At 31.7% G+C, this 16,327-nt stretch overlaps 2 protein-coding genes across 2 annotated transcripts; one reads left to right on the forward strand and one right to left on the reverse strand.

Annotated features, from left to right (window-relative positions):
* Positions 1–274: 274 nt before the first annotated feature.
* Positions 275–5,728, reverse strand: LOC125835875 (nudix hydrolase 26, chloroplastic). Its single transcript, XM_049514974.1, has 7 exons — positions 5,450–5,728; positions 5,323–5,373; positions 1,631–1,723; positions 1,253–1,347; positions 896–1,010; positions 698–799; positions 275–442 (listed from the first exon to the last, which is right to left on the reverse strand). The coding sequence occupies exons 1-6, from the start codon at positions 5,711–5,713 to the stop codon at positions 734–736; spliced, it is 684 nt and encodes a 227-aa protein (XP_049370931.1). The 5' UTR covers positions 5,714–5,728; the 3' UTR covers positions 275–442; positions 698–733.
* A 4,465-nt stretch (positions 5,729–10,193) lies between these two features.
* On the forward strand, positions 10,194–11,934 carry LOC125835744 (6,7,8-trihydroxycoumarin synthase-like). The gene is made up of 2 exons (XM_049514842.1): positions 10,194–11,075; positions 11,326–11,934. Exons 1-2 carry the CDS (start codon positions 10,194–10,196, stop codon positions 11,932–11,934), a joined length of 1,491 nt encoding a protein of 496 aa, XP_049370799.1.
* The last annotated feature ends 4,393 nt before the right edge of the window (positions 11,935–16,327 follow it).

Genomic DNA, 16,327 nt, shown 5'->3' on the forward strand with positions numbered 1-16,327 from the left:
CATTTATTACATTAAAACTTACCAAAATCTCCATTATAGACTGATATTTTATTTCTTCAACTAAAACTACATGAGATTCTAACATATATTTTTTTGGGGATTCTTATGGAAAAAATTAACCAAATGGAAATAGCTGAAAATCATTTTTCTCCTTTAAAAATAAAACTTCTTCACAAATTTAAAGTATGGACATTTCTCCCTTCTTAGACACAAATCACAATGCATTACGTCAATTGGTAAATAAGTGAAGTTTAATTTTCATCATTCCTTTTTTCCTGTGTAATAAAATTTCTTTTTTCTATAAAAAAATAAAGAGAAAACGAGGTTACAGCATAATCAATAATTGTACAGAGTAGAACAAAGTATACATATTTATTTCACCAAAACCAGCTATGCTGAAAAACCATATTGAACCTCCTGCCATTATTTTGGCAAATAAAACCTGTTAAGATGTAACGAAAATTTAGAAACACGAAAATATAGTGTACAAAACAACTACTATGTCTCAGTCCCAAACAAGTTCGAGTCAGCTATATGAATCCTCCAAAAGTCGAAGTACTCATAGGTCCTGCCTGACAGCCTGAGTAGTTCAAGCTTTGATGATGAAGACAGAATGATGACTTAAATACAAATTTGCTAACAGAATGGCAGCGGAACAGTGAATATCTAATAAAGGAAGGGTTTAAGATAAACGGACCTCTTAAACTTCGGACTTCAGAAATGACCAGTTTCACTACTGAAAATGTTGCGAGAAAACAGATAGAACTTCCCTGTAAACGGGCTTCTTGAAATCCACTGCCTGTAGACAAGATTTTTGGATAAAAGTCAAATTAATAGGAGTTAAAGCCGTAAGTCGTTTTAAGACAAACTTCAAAAGTCTAAATGGTTCACTCACAAGTTCAATAACTTGCTCAGGTGATATCCATGACCATTCTCCAAACTCAGCCTTCTCTGTCCCATCCCCAAGAAGGTTGATTTCTTCATCCTTTCCAGTGAACTTAAATAAGAACCTAGAATTTTTCCACATATTTCAGTACCCTTCAGAATTAGGAAAAAGTGGAGACCAAAAAGAAAAAACAATCAGACGCTCAAATGAGCAGTAAATAAGGAGTAGAACTTTATAGCACGATGTCCACGAATCCCCCTGTGCACCAAAACCAGGTTGTATAGCAATCACTCTCCCACTGATTGTTTATCAAGGAACGGAAAATATACAGTTTCAAGTATATTTTGCTGATTTAGATGCACCTACCACTTCTGTGCTTGACCTTTCCAGTCAGATCCCCATTGATGCCTTAGCTTTTCTCTAACGTCTGGAGGGAAATCATACGTTACCCAATGAGGAACCTACATCAGATTCAGAACATCACTAACCAGCCTACCGCTACTCAAAACAAGAGATCACATCAAATTAAGAAAGAGGATCTCGTAGACTCTGGTTTCTTTAACTTTGGGAAACCAACTTTAAACTGTGGGAACTCTCATCACAACCCAACAAGCCAGGTATTAAATAACCACAGCCATTTTGTGAGCTGATTAAATCTCTTTATTCCTGGCCTGCCTTGAATGAGAGGACCAAAGAAATAAAACTCGACAAACTCAAGATTATAGCAGGATTTACTTTTCATACCTCAGCAACAATTTCTGCTGAAGTAACCCCAGTTTCCTCTCTTAATTCCCTGATGGCAGCATTTGTTGGATCTTCATTGTCATCAACTCCACCCTGATTCAGAAAACCCAGATATGTTTTTCTTTATTTTATTGCAGAGACCAAGATTTTGAAAAAGTTACACCGTTCTTCTAACTTTTTCTTTTATTCTAATTTTTACAGAAAAAGAAACTCCAAACTTTGAATCTGAGAAAAACTAACATCTTCAGAGAACATGCTAATATTGTCAAATGAAGGAAATTGCATATGAAGGTTTCTAGGAATGTCAAACCAGAACTGAGCCTTGAGATCTTTAACACCAACAACAACATATCCAATGTAATCCCACAAGTAGGGTCTTGGGAGAGTAGAGTGTATATAGACCTTACCCCTACCTCATAGCGATAGAAAGGCTATTTCTGATAGACCCTCAACTTAAAATAAAGCATTTCCAGTTTGTAAAGAAGAATATAGAAATGAGAGCAGTAACAACAATGAAATAGTGTGAAATGGGAGCAGGTCACAACACACAACGGAAAGAACAATAATGCAATTAAAATGATACGATAACCACAAAAAAAACACAAACGATAATCGAAATCGAAGAACAAGAAACTATGAGAATAGAGCTAATTCCACTGGTAAGAAAGAAAGCCCAAGTACAACCACCAATCCTATCCCGCAGGAAAGCAAAAGAACGCTCAACTACCAACTAGCCTTTTATCCTATTCCGCAACCTCCAAACCTTCATATCTAAGGTCATGTTCTTGGTAAGCTCAAGATGTGTCAGGTCCTGTCTAATCACCTTCCCCAATACTTCTTTCGATCTACCTCTACCTATCCTAAATGTCAACCTCTCACATCTCCTCACTAGGACATCTACACTTCTCCTCTTCATATGACCAAATCATCTCAGTCTCACTTCTCTCATCTTATCTACCACGGAGGCCACTCCTACCTTATCCCAAATATCTTCATTCCTAATCTTATCTCTCCTAGTATGCCCACACATCCACCTCAACATTCTCATTTCCACAACTTTCATCTTTTGAACATGTGTCTTGATTGGCCAACACTACATCCCATACAACATATAGTCAATTTAATACCCTTAAATATTGGCGGTACCTTCTTATCACACAAGACCCGAATGTGAGCCTCCATTTCACCCATCCGCACCAATACAATGTGACGTTGTGGTCAATCTCCCCATTGCCTTGAATTAAAGACCCTAGATACTTGAAACATCCTCTCTTAGGAATGACCCGAGCATCAAGCCTCACTTCCACGCCGACCTCATGCGTAGCATCACCAAACTTACACTCTAAGTATTCAGTCTTGGCCTTGCTCAACCTGAACTCTATAGTCTCTAGAGTTTGTGGCATTATAAATGTTATTTTATGGGTATATATGGCATTATAAATGTTAAACCCCGTTTACACATTTATTGCCAAGTTTCAAAGATTCATGTTTACTGGAACCTCTCATAATCTCTTCTAAACATTTACATTTGTTGAAATTTATTACTGAAACGTTGCACCATATAGGTCATCTAAGCTTTTGCTAAGTGTCTCACATTCAAACCGCAGGGGAAGCTGAATAGAGGACCTTTCAGTTTGTTCAAAGGCGCTATGGACGAGTCACTAAAGGTTGTCGTAATGATTTGTTGCCTCCTGATATAGTCTTGGGAAATCCTAATCTTATCAACTAGCTATTACGGTTGAGTTAAGTCCAGGATTCATTTTCTTAGCATGATATCTAACCAAACCCATCTCAATTCTTGATTACCTATATTGAACCCCCATGTTATACTATCCACCCACGCAATGTCCAGTATAGGACAAGCAGGGGATGTTGAATATCACATATCAGTTGACAAAGTGGGTTATGTGACCTCCTTATGTAGGATATGCTCTTGCAAAAATGCAAGTTAAGGCATAGGAAACATTTGTGGTCCAGTCCTTCCTCGGACCCCGCACATAGAGGGAGCTTTAGTACACCGGGCTACCTTTTTTTATGGTCTTCACAATCCTCGTGTCATGAGCTAACTTTTGAAGCAGATAGAACCAAGGTCCATTTCCTTAACAACTTTCAACTCAAAACAAGTCTTATTTGTTTCATTATCCCAATAGATAATTGATAATCTAAACTTCATGGGAAAGAATTACTGGATAGAAGAGACCAGTACTACTATAGTCGATCCTATCATATTGTCCTTCTCAATTGAAATTACATTGTGTTTAACCAAAACTTCTTTTCCTCATCGGTTCGTTGATCACTATAATTTAATCCACAAGTGGTTAAAGAACGATTCTCGACTCTTCTCGGACTTAGAGGGTCTATTAATACTACCAACTTCCATGAGAAACACATGGATTATGTTATCCACATGTCAGATAGTTCATAGTAGATTACAGTAGTAGATTGTGGTAGGAAGTCAGATATAACTAGTGGGACATGATAGTTAACTTTAAACAGTTGGTAAGTTTTAGTGAGGATTTTGGGTTCATTCTCTCACCACACAATCATCCATATTTTAGCTAATTGTTACCTCATCCAGACATGTTCTTAGTGAGTTAGGGTGAATACTATTTTACCTCTGTGACAAAAATCAATTGATGCATTAGGCCAAAATTTGATGCTATACAAAGGTGTTTAACTGGACAAGGTGTTCAATAGGTTGGTTCAAATTATAAACAAAAGTAGAAAACAATATTAAAGTGATGGTTAAATAGTTATCTTGATGAATATGAATGTACTGTCAAATATTTAGAATGCCCCAAAATGTAGGATGTGTCATATAAATTGAAATTGATGGAGTACTACTCCTAATTTCCCCACCCACCATACAAAAGAAATTCAAATACAACTTGTGGGGCGTATCGATGGAAAAGAAATTACACATGTCAAATGGATCAGAGAAGGTAAGGTTCCCCTACAAACAATTCGAGCTAAAATTGATTATTTCTCTTATACAGGTCGAACTATCTATGGAGTTTGGGCATCAAAATTTGGATATTTCTAGATGAGAAATAATTTTACTACCTTGACAAGTTTGTGGTGGAAAACCTCAACAACATAATTAATCCTTTATAGGCACTCATTGAAGATTTGGAACCCTGAGTACAGTGTTCCAGGTCCAAGACACTAACCTACACCCATACATTCCAACCAACCTCCTTAGGACTTAGCTCTAAAGATGAATTTCCGGTTAGACGGTTACCTTGCTCCACCCACCCACCCCTAACCAGGAGCGAATCTAGGGGGGTCGTGGAGTGCATAAGCCCCTTTAGAGATAGGGGTGACTTTCTTGTGGTAACAATTGTGAATGAGCAAGTAAGGGGAGGCAACTAAAGAGCTAGCGAGACTAACCGTAATTTCACTGGACAGTGTTCATCCGAACCCGAAGCAAAACATTACACTATATATAGGGTCATTTTTTAATCTTTTTATGTATATACCTATAGATTTTGAATCCCCTAAACATAAAAAACACAGGACTAGGAGGTTGACATAGCTGTTCCAGAAATTCAAAATTCACTTTGAGATCCCAAGTTCGAATCCAGACACTACATTTTTATTTTCCGAACCCCCTAAATGAAAATTCTAGAGCACATTCAACAATTGAAACAAAAAGAATGAACGGGAACCCAATTGAAATCTACATTATTTACCTGCGGCATTTGCCAAGCACTAGGTATATCAAGCCTTGAAGCAGCAAAAATCTGCAGAATTTAGATTTGCAAAGTGAAATTAATTAAAGAACATACGCAAATTACTTAGGAAGAAGAAAAAACAGACCTTTTTATTAGAAGGATTCATTAGACAAATGCCGACGTTTCTTCGATAACCTTCAGGTGGGTTCTCCATGGTTGATGACGGCGGCGACGGCAGTGAAGCAAAGGAAGCTGTTTTGCGGCGTAGAACAAGTGGCAAAGCGGTAATTTGGTAGGATTTGGAAGGGCAGTGCGGGAAAGGAGTTGTGTTGAGAGGGACGAGCTGCAATGGAAGACGAGGAAGTGGAAAGTTAGAGACGATGGATCGGCAAAATAAAGCCATCAACATAAGCCAAAAGTTTTTTACCAACTTTTAAAGATTTAAGGGTGTGTTCGGCACAATGAAAAATGTTTTTCTAAATTAAATATTGAAGTATAATTTAGACATATATTATGAACTCGAACCTAAACTCATGTTCCAACCCAATGCATGATCCAGCCTTTGATCTGACATCTACCACGGACCCAACCCCGACCTTGACATGAGACTTGAATCGAGATTCGACCCCAACCCTGACATCTAGCCTAAGATCCCAACCCCGAGTTAAGGTCGAGATTTTGGTCTTGTGCCAATTCAGGGTCGGGTCTTGTGTCAATTTAGGGTTAGGTTCCGTGTTGGAGAGGGTCAAGTTAGGAAATGAATCAGAGTAAGGTTTCAATTCTAGTTAGGGTTGAGTCTCGAGGGGTAGGGGGTCTCAAATAGGGTGATCCTAGGATGAGTCCCGAGTTAGTTAGGTGCAGGGTGGTTCACGTTACGAGGGGCTAGGGTTGGGGTGTTTAGGTGGATTAGCTGGGTGGGTGAGGCTGAAAGAGAGATTAGAAAAATGTTAGTCGTTTTCATTAAACTAAAGGAGCATAAGTCCATTTGAAAAATATTTAAGCCAATCGAAAATGGCCGGGAAATTGGATATTTTTTTCTAGAAAATGTTTTCTTTCATACCAAAGACGTCCTAAAAGTCAATTATTTTGGACTGTTGAGAGTATTTATTTATTTATTTATTTATATCGTTCCAAAAATAATTGACTATATTTTATAGTTTATCTTATATATTTTTCCTTAAATTACCTCATAAGTAGAGGCAATCAGAAGAAGTATTGGAAAGAGGTGATTAGATAGGATATGATGCAGCTTCAACTTACCGAAGATATGACCTTAGATAGAAGGTTATGGAGGACACTAGATAGTTAACCGTTGTCCTGCTAACTCATGTTTACTATTAGCAATACTATTAATTGTAATATTACTCTTGTCCTTTGAGTTTGGCTATTATATGTTATTTTTTGCACTTTGATTATCATTTTATCTTGTTATGACTATTTTTTAGGATAATTTGTCAGATTTCCATAACATTTTGACATGACTTCTTCTTTTATGTTATTTCTCTTTATATTGCTTTGAATTATTTTTTTTCTTGAGTTGAAGGTCTGTCGGAAATACTATATGGGAATTGCATTGGATTTTTTGTTGATTTTTCCTTAGATAACTTTTTTGTTGATTTCGTCACATATTTACCTCTAAAGGGTTGTTTATCTTGAATTTGACGTTTGCCACAATAAAACTATGTAGATAAACAAATGGTTAAACTTAGGAAAATTTTCAAAAATATACTGGCCAACATAAAATATCACGCATGTAGTCATATTTTTCAATTTATACAATATTATACCTTTTGAGAAAACATTATACATATTGTATCAACTTTATATAAGAAAAAATATAAAAGATATTTACATACAAATATAAGACTCAATTGGGTAATAAACTCAAATATAGGCTAAAACATATAAGTATTTCTCCCAATGAACATAAAGTGTAATTTTTCCTTAATTTTATTTGACTAGTACTAAAATATAGATAAATTTAAACGAAAATATTTATTCTCTATTTCTCCTCCTCCTACTCCTTCTACGAGATACAAAATAGAGAGATTCAAGAAGTAAGAAATTGAGGGAAGATAGAAGAGAAAAAAAAACAATTTTATAATTAGAGACCAACAAATACAGATTTATAATTTCCTAATCTTACCAAAAGAAATTTAAGAGAGATATAAAATAAAGATAAATATATACAATTCACCTAAAAATATTGTCTACCATAATACTCTCTATTTTATTATATTCCGTTTATACTACTAGGACTAACTAAGATTAGAAAAGGACAAAAATGCCCTTAATTGTATGTACACCATACTTGATCCAAAAGACAACATAATGTTAATCTTTTCTAAAAAAGACCCTTTAATTGTATGTACATGATTAAAGATTAATCGTGTGGTTGAGAACAAGTCATTCCAAAATTAATTATCCTGATATAACTAATCCCACCATGTATATGAGATAACTTATCACATCATTATGGTATAAATGATGAAATAAGTTATCTCAAATATGACAATCAAATAAGATACCAAATTTTTATCTCATGGCTGTTTATTCTTATCTCTCACACCAAACGACCCCAATTTCTAAATATCTGATAGAAATTATTTCATGCAATAAGTACTTCCTGAATTTGCATTAGTGAATGGCGTAGTTTTTATTTTCTATTGATACCTTCTTTTTATTTTATTTCTATTATTACTACCTTCAAACTTATATATTATTGTGATTTTATAAAGAAAAATGATTGATTAAATATGTGGATTATGGTATGATCAATTTTATCTGCCATAATTATTGCCACTAGAAAGGGTCTCATTTATAGGTTATAAATTATGGCATAGTTGCCAGTAATAACAAACGTGGCAAAATTTGTTGGGTATGATATTTTTAATGCAGCTTTAATGGCAATAGTAAAGTGACGCTAAAAGTAATTACAATAATAATTAGTATGGTTTTTTTTCTAAGAGTCTATATAAATATTGTTAAAAGTTTTAGCTATATCCTGAATATAATAAACTTTAAATAATTGTCGACATATATTTTTACTATAATATAAATAGGAAAAACTATCTCATTAGACATATTACACTATCATATATATTATTATTATTTGTACTTTAAAAATATTACGTATCTTATCATTAATTAAGAGTTTTCTATTATTTATTGAAGAAAATACAATTAGATACATGTATTTTTTCTACTAGATACACAAAAATAGAGAGAGACGAGCGAGACTAGAGAGGGAGGCGAACGAGATTCATATGTATCCCAGATACATGCAAAATCATACTAGATATATGTATTTGTATGTATTTGATGTGATTCGCATGTATCTAGGATATCAGATACATGAGAGAGAGGTCATGAGCGAGATTTATTATGTACCCAAAATATCCGCTTAGATATAATGTATCTAAAATAATTTACACCTAATTTTAGCCTGATATATTTAAATATACTATTCGAATTCATAAATAATTGAGAACCACATGCGCGATTTATTCATTCACCGTTGATGATATCTTAAGTTATGTTGTCAAATATGTTGAAAATTAGAGGCATATTCATGAATTTAAAATTTTGTACATAGTAGTTTTGCTATTTATATGGTCCAAAATGTTGCCAGAGAACAAAAGTCATTTTCAAGCTACAATTTATTATTTAATTTTTTTTGTATTTTTGTCAAATTACATGACTAATTTGTTTTGGAGATTTCTTGTTAGAGAAGAGAAAAATAAATTAAAGAAGCACGTGGTTCAAAATATAATTCAGGAATGAGAGAAGTTATGAGAAAAGATGTAGACATATTGTATAACATTATTTCTTCTTGCTACACATTAATATAAAGATGGATCACCCACCAACAATTTGTTATAAGGATCCGACAAAATAAAATCGTAATTTGAAATTATGATATGAAATTAAATGAGATAAAATTGAAGTTTTAATTTATTTGAACATGTCAATTTGCAGTTTTAAGTTGTATGTTTTGTTCATAAGCATAAAAAGATCATAAGTTGTGAATTCATCAAAATTGTTCAAATTCTTTATACAATATTATCAAATAAACAACAGTTCATAATTAAAGTATAATATGTTACAACACTATTTTTTTAAAAAGTACATTTATTGATGAACTTTAGTTCAATAAAAAAGTAAAATTGAACATAATTTGTAATGTAATATATTTATTGAGTCATTTGTTTGTCAATATCCTTAAAAACTACATCATGTTCATGTTCTGTGAATTTTTAATCACTCCTTTGATATTCTAACAAAAAAATATATAGATATAAAATAATGATTTATTTTTTTTACAAAATGTAAACTTGTAGGTTAGCTTTTGTATTTGAAAAATGTAAAATCATGATATGAAATCTTTTTGGATAATTTATCATTTCATGATTTGAAATCATGAGATGAAATTACATGTCCAAAAAATGATTTTATCTCATAATATCAAATCATGAGATGGAATTGCATATCCAAACACCTACTTAGATATCATTGAGAGTCCTCCTTCAATTTCTCTTTTTTTATTTTTAAAAAAAGGCAACCTAGTGCATAAATCATCTCTCGTTCATGCAGTGAAAGAGCCACATTCCAAGAGGGTGTTATAGACAGTTTATCCTGATAAAAGTAATAATGATTACTTTCACGACTCAAATTCTTTACTAGGTCGCACATAAAAAGTTTTGCTCACTTAATTAAAAATTTAACAAATATAAAATAATTTATTTTATATTAATCTAATAATACTTTTATATTGTTAGTGTATAAAAGTTATAAAATCTCTAAAAAAAATTAAAAATAGTTTAACCCAAGATCCATTTTTTTTATATATATATAAGGCATATCAAGTCACTAGGCAATTAGACAATAAAATGATATTCTTTCTACTCTTTGTGGGGATTCCTATTTGCGTCATTTTACTTCTTAATGCCAAAAGGAAGGGTAAAAATAAGCTTCCACCAGGTCCTATAGGGCTTCCATTCATTGGAAATTTGCATCAATTTGATAGTTTAGCTCCTCATATTTATTTTTGGAAACTTTCCAAGAAATATGGAAAAATCTTCTCATTCAAACTTACTTCTCATCTTCCAATTATTGTAGTTTCTTCAGTAAAATTAGCAAAAGAAGTACTCAAGACACAAGATTTAGTGTTTTGTAGCAGACCTTCACTTATTGGCCAACAAAAATTGTCTTACAATGGTCATGATATTGGTTTTGGACCTTACAATGATTATTGGAGAGAAATGAGAAAAATATGCGTTCTTCATTTATTTAGTCTCAAGAAAGTGCAATTATTTAGTCCGATTCGTGAAGATGAAGTCTCAAGAATGATCAACAAAATATATCAACAAGTTGATAATTCTCAAGTCACCAATTTGAGCAATTTGATGATTTCACTTAATAGTACAATTATTTGTAGAGTTGCTTTTGGTGTTAGATTTGATGAAGAAGCACATGAAAGCAAGAGATTTAATTATATTTTGGCAGAAGCTCAAGCTATGTTGGCAAGGTTTTTTGTGTCTGATTTTTTTCCATCTTTAAGTTGGATTGATAAACTCACTGGACTGACAGATAGACTTGAGAAGAATTTTAAAGATTTGGATGAGTTTTATGAAGAACTAATTGAACAACATCACAATCCTAATAGGCCAAAATCCATGGAAGGAGATATTATAGATCTTTTGCTTCAATTGAAGAAAGAGCAATTAACATCAATTGATCTCTCTTTGGAGGATATAAAAGGAATTCTCATGGTAATTTCCCATTTCTTTAACCTATCTAATTCTACACGCTCACACACACATACGTGATAATAGATTTTCCTATTGCTCATTGCATTCAGAGTTGCTAAAGCCCTTAATTAGCGACATTTAACTACAATTATTGCTGCTAATATAATATAACGGCAATATATTATATTATTGCCACAAAATTCTTTATTTGTTGTAGCGTGTGTCCATTATTGCCTTGAAAATTTCTCATGAATTGTCATTTATTATGTAGAATGTGTTAGTTGCTGGATCAGACACTAGTTCAGCTGTGGTAGTATGGGCAATGACAATCTTGATCAAGAATCCAAAAATCATGAAGAAAGTTCAAGAAGAGATCAGAAATTTAATGGGGAACAAAGACATTGTAAATGAAGATGATATTCAAAATATGCCTTATTTCAAAGCAGTGATTAAAGAGACTTTAAGATTATTTCCACCAGCTCCACTTTTATTACCAAGAGAATCAATGAAAATATCCACACTAGAAGGCTACAAATTTCAACCAAGAACTATAGTTTATGTTAACGCATGGGCAATTGCAAGAGATCCTGAAATATGGGAAAATCCAGAAGAATTTATGCCTGAGAGATTCTTAAATAGTGATATCGACTTCAAAGGACAAGACTATGAGTTAATTCCGTTTGGAGCAGGAAGAAGAGGGTGTCCGGGCTTAGCACTTGGGGTTGCATCTGTGGAACTTGCATTATCAAATCTTCTTTATGCATTTGATTGGGAGTTACCTTATGGATTGAAAAAAGAGGACATTGACATAAATGGCAGGCCCGGAATCACTGTGAATAAGAAAAATGACCTTTGTCTTATCCCAAAAAAATATTTCTAAATTACATCCCAAAGTGAATTTAAGGGTAGTTTTTGAGGTAAGCTGAATTCATCAATTGCTTTTCAACACGAATTATGTACTATTCAGTTAACCTTAACTAGATAGGAATAATGAACTACAAAAAGTGATAGCATTATGGCGGTTATAATACACAGTTATTAAAAATCGCCATAATACATATGTATGCAGTTGTTAAGTCGTCTTCCTTAAAATGACGATTTAGCATATAATATTACAGTTTTTAATTATCATATAGTTTTTCAAGATATTCTCTTGGTTTATCTTGAAAAGCTCGATACATCTCTCTCTTTAACTCTCACAATTATATATATAATGTGGAACATTAAAATAGTTGGGTATAGGGAGACTTTTGATTTTCTCAAGAATAATATAAGCTTAATAACAATAATTTATTTTTTGAGTAATCGTAAATAATAGTTATGTTTACTACGTTCAAAATCGTAAGAATATTTATACTATTATCCCTTAAAAAGTTTGTTACAGAATTTTAAACTTTCCTTGAAATTTTCAAAGAATTTGTTATATCACGTGTTAACTAGAATTTTTACATTTTGTAATCCATTTTCTCTAATTAAGTTCACTATAGAAATACCACGGATTTGGCTCCCCTCCATTACCCCTTCTCTCCATTTCGTCAAGTGCACATCTAGATTAGAGACATGTGTCTTATTTAAATTTTTAAGGTCAAGATTATACTTCATTAACAAATATTATAACCATAGTTAAGTCAACCAATTTTAGAAAACAACTTCCTAAATTGGTAAGAACAATATATTTTCTATAAATTTGATATTCATTGATTTCATTTTATATTTTTTATTTAAAATATTAGAATTTTCTTTTATTCCCAACAAACAAATTTTAAAACATACTTCTTTTTTTCCCCTTCAAACACAGTACGTAGCCACACTTTCTCCTCTTACTAAAGTGTGGTAATTTTGATATTTCACATTTGTAGTTCTAAAAATTTCTCGTCTTTTTTTATTTATTTTTTATTTCCCATTTTTTTTATTTTAAGGTTTTTGTCTACATTGATAATTATTTACATCTTTTATTTCGTTTTTCTAACATATAAAATATTTCAAGAGCATAGTTTATTATCACAAAAGATTGTTTAATTGATTCTCACTTTAAATATCATACAATTTAATGTTTAAGTAAAAAATATAAAATGATATCAATAAATATCAAAATTTATAGAAAATATCTTGTTCTTACCACATTTAGGGGTAGTTTTCCAAAATTGGTTGACTTAACTATGATTATAATATTTGTTAATGTAGTATAATCTTGACCTTAAAAATTTAAATAAGAAACATGTATCTCATCTAGACGTGCACTTGACGAAATGGAGGGAAGGGGTAATGGAGGGGAGCCAAATCCAAATACCACTAGAATGATATCTAAACATATTTCGTGCTTATAAATATAATTGCTTCAAAATAATGTTACGTTCCTTCAATATATCACCAATTATTGACAGAATTCAAAATGTTAGTTGTATTCATATACTTTATTACATTTCGCTAAAAATCTCTTTTAATAACGGCGAATTTATAAATAATTGAGAATCACATGTTCTATTATCCCTACTAGATATCTATTGATTCACCTTTGATATCTAAGTTATGCATGCAAATATCTTGAAAATTAAAGGCAAATTTAGAATTTTGTGTATCACATAATATTTTTACTGTTTATGTGGTCCAATAATATTGATTGCTAGAGGTAGGGGTGTTGGTGGTTCGGTTTGGATCGGTTATTGATTAAAACCAAAACCAAACCAATCTAGTCGGTTTTCAAAATTTCTAAAACCAAACCAAACCAAACGAAAAAAATAACCATCGGTTTGGTTATTGACGGTTTGGTTCAGTTTTTCTGATTTTTTTGGTTTGAAAATAATAAATTTTTGAGAACATATGTATCATTATAGAAAAAACACCTAGTACATGAACAATCCATAGAAAAGCTATTGTTGGTTCAATTAAGCAATATTAGAGTTATCATTTCATGAACAAAGTTATTCAATTAAGAGAAAGTGTGACTATCTTATGAAAGGTATGATAGATAATGAATTTTGATGGACTTGGACTTAGGGTTGTAATAGTTGGGCTAAAATTTAGGTGTTGGGCTTGAGAAAATGGTAGAGTTAAAGACTTAAGTTACTTAAAATTTAACAAAATAGTTATATTTTATTTATGAATAATATATAAATAATTATAAAATTTATATATCTAATTTATCGGTTCGGTTTGGTTATTTTTGCAATTGTTTTTTTAGTAAAACCAAAACCAAACCAAATAGTATCAGTTTTCAAAATTTTAAAACCAAACCTAACCAAATCAAACCAAATATTAATTTTTTTTAATCGGTTTGGTTCGGATTACAGTTAGGTTTGATTTTTTTAACCATAACCATAAACAACCCTAGCTAGAGGATAAGGTCATTTTCAAGCTTCAGTGGTTCTATAATTTTTGTGTTGTCACTTTATAGGTAAATAGAATAGTGACTATTTCTACGGTTCGAACTCTCACAAAAAAAAATTTACTCATTTAAAAATTAACTAATATAATTAATTTATTAATAGCGTAACAATTTATGCTATTGATTTAATTAAAAATTTTGCAGCAAATTGTTGATCTTATTCCCTAGGTAAATGGTTCCTCTCGTTATGAATAGTTACTTATAGTTATTATATCTTCGATGACTTGATGGTCTAGAAATACTTTTATATTGCCAATATATAGAAATTACGAAAGCTCCTAAAAAAATAGTTTATCCCAAAGACCGTTTATTTTATATATATATATATATATATATATATATAATGTATATATCAAGTAACTAGTCAACTAGACAATAAAATGATATTCTTTCTACTCTTTGTGGTCTTTCCTATTTGCCTCATCTTTCTTCTCCCTAAAGTCAAAAGGGGTAGAAAAAATAAGCTTCCACCAGGTCCTATAGGGCTTCCATTCATTGGAAATTTGCATCAATTTGATAGTTTAGCCCCTCATATTTATTTTTGGAAACTTTCCAAAAAGTATGGAAAAATATTATCATTGAAACTTGCTTCTGTTCAAATTGTTGTAGTTTCTTCAGCAAAATTAGCAAAAGAAGTACTCATCAAGACACAAGATTTAGTGTTTTGTAGTAGGCCTTCTCTTGTTGGCCAACAAAAATTATCTTACAATGGTCATGATATTGGTTTTGCATCTTACAATGATTATTGGAGAGAAATGAGAAAAATATGTGTTCTTCATCTATTTAGTCTCAAGAAAGTGCAATTATTTGGTCCGATTCGTAAAGATAAGTCTCAAGAATGATCAAGAAAATATATCAACTAGTTGTTAATTCTCAAGTCACCAATTTGAGCAATTTGATGATTTCACTTAATAGTACAATTATTTGTAGAGTTGCTTTTGGTGTTAGATTTGATGAAGAAGCACATGAAAGTAGGAAATTTGATTATATTATGGTTGAAGCTGAAGCTATGTTGGCAAGCTTTTTTGTGTCTGATTTTTTTCCATCTTTAAGTTGGATTGATAAACTCACTGGACTGACAGATAGACTTGAGAAGAATTTCATAGATTTGGATGATTTTTATGAAGAATTAATTGAACAACATCACAATCCCAATAGGCCAAAATCCATGGAAGGAGATATTATAGATCTTTTACTTCAATTGAAGAAAGAGCAATTAACACCAATTGATCTCTCTTTGGAGGATATAAAAGGAATTCTCATGGTAATTTCTCATTTCTTTAACCTATCTACTTCTACACGCGCTCACACACACATATACGTGTATATATGATGCAGCTTCAACTTACCGAAGATATGACTTAAATAGAAGGTTATGGAGGACACAAATTAGGATAGAATGTTACACTAGAACAACTATGATATATAGCTACGAAATTATTAGCTACGACATCAAATTCGTCACTAATTTTTCGCTTTTAGTGATAAAATTTACTTTTCGTGCTTAAATATATGAGACACATACTTTTAGTGACGAAACATAAAAATCCGTAGCAAAGTTTTGTTAACTAAAGTTTCCCACCAAAAAATTAATTGGCGCCATTTGTTGAGTAGTGTTAGTCACGAATTTAAAGTTATCAGTGACACATTATTTCTTCACAAATAATTTATCTAATTCATGAAAAATTATTTTTTTCTTAAAATTTATTAATTTTTGGACACAAAAAAATTTCATCTAAAAAAATATGTTGTTACAATATCGACAAATTAGAGTTCGTAGTTAAATATTATAAATAAAAATTTAAATTGAACTATGACATTTATTTTCGTCACTAATAATATAAATAATTGGTGACAAAGATTTTATTGTCTCTAATCAATCTATGAT

The sequence above is a fragment of the Solanum verrucosum genome, unplaced genomic scaffold (assembly GCF_900185275.1).
Source record: "Solanum verrucosum unplaced genomic scaffold, falcon-dt-bn FXZP01000128.1, whole genome shotgun sequence".
In the NCBI taxonomy this organism is placed as follows: domain Eukaryota; kingdom Viridiplantae; phylum Streptophyta; class Magnoliopsida; order Solanales; family Solanaceae; genus Solanum; species Solanum verrucosum.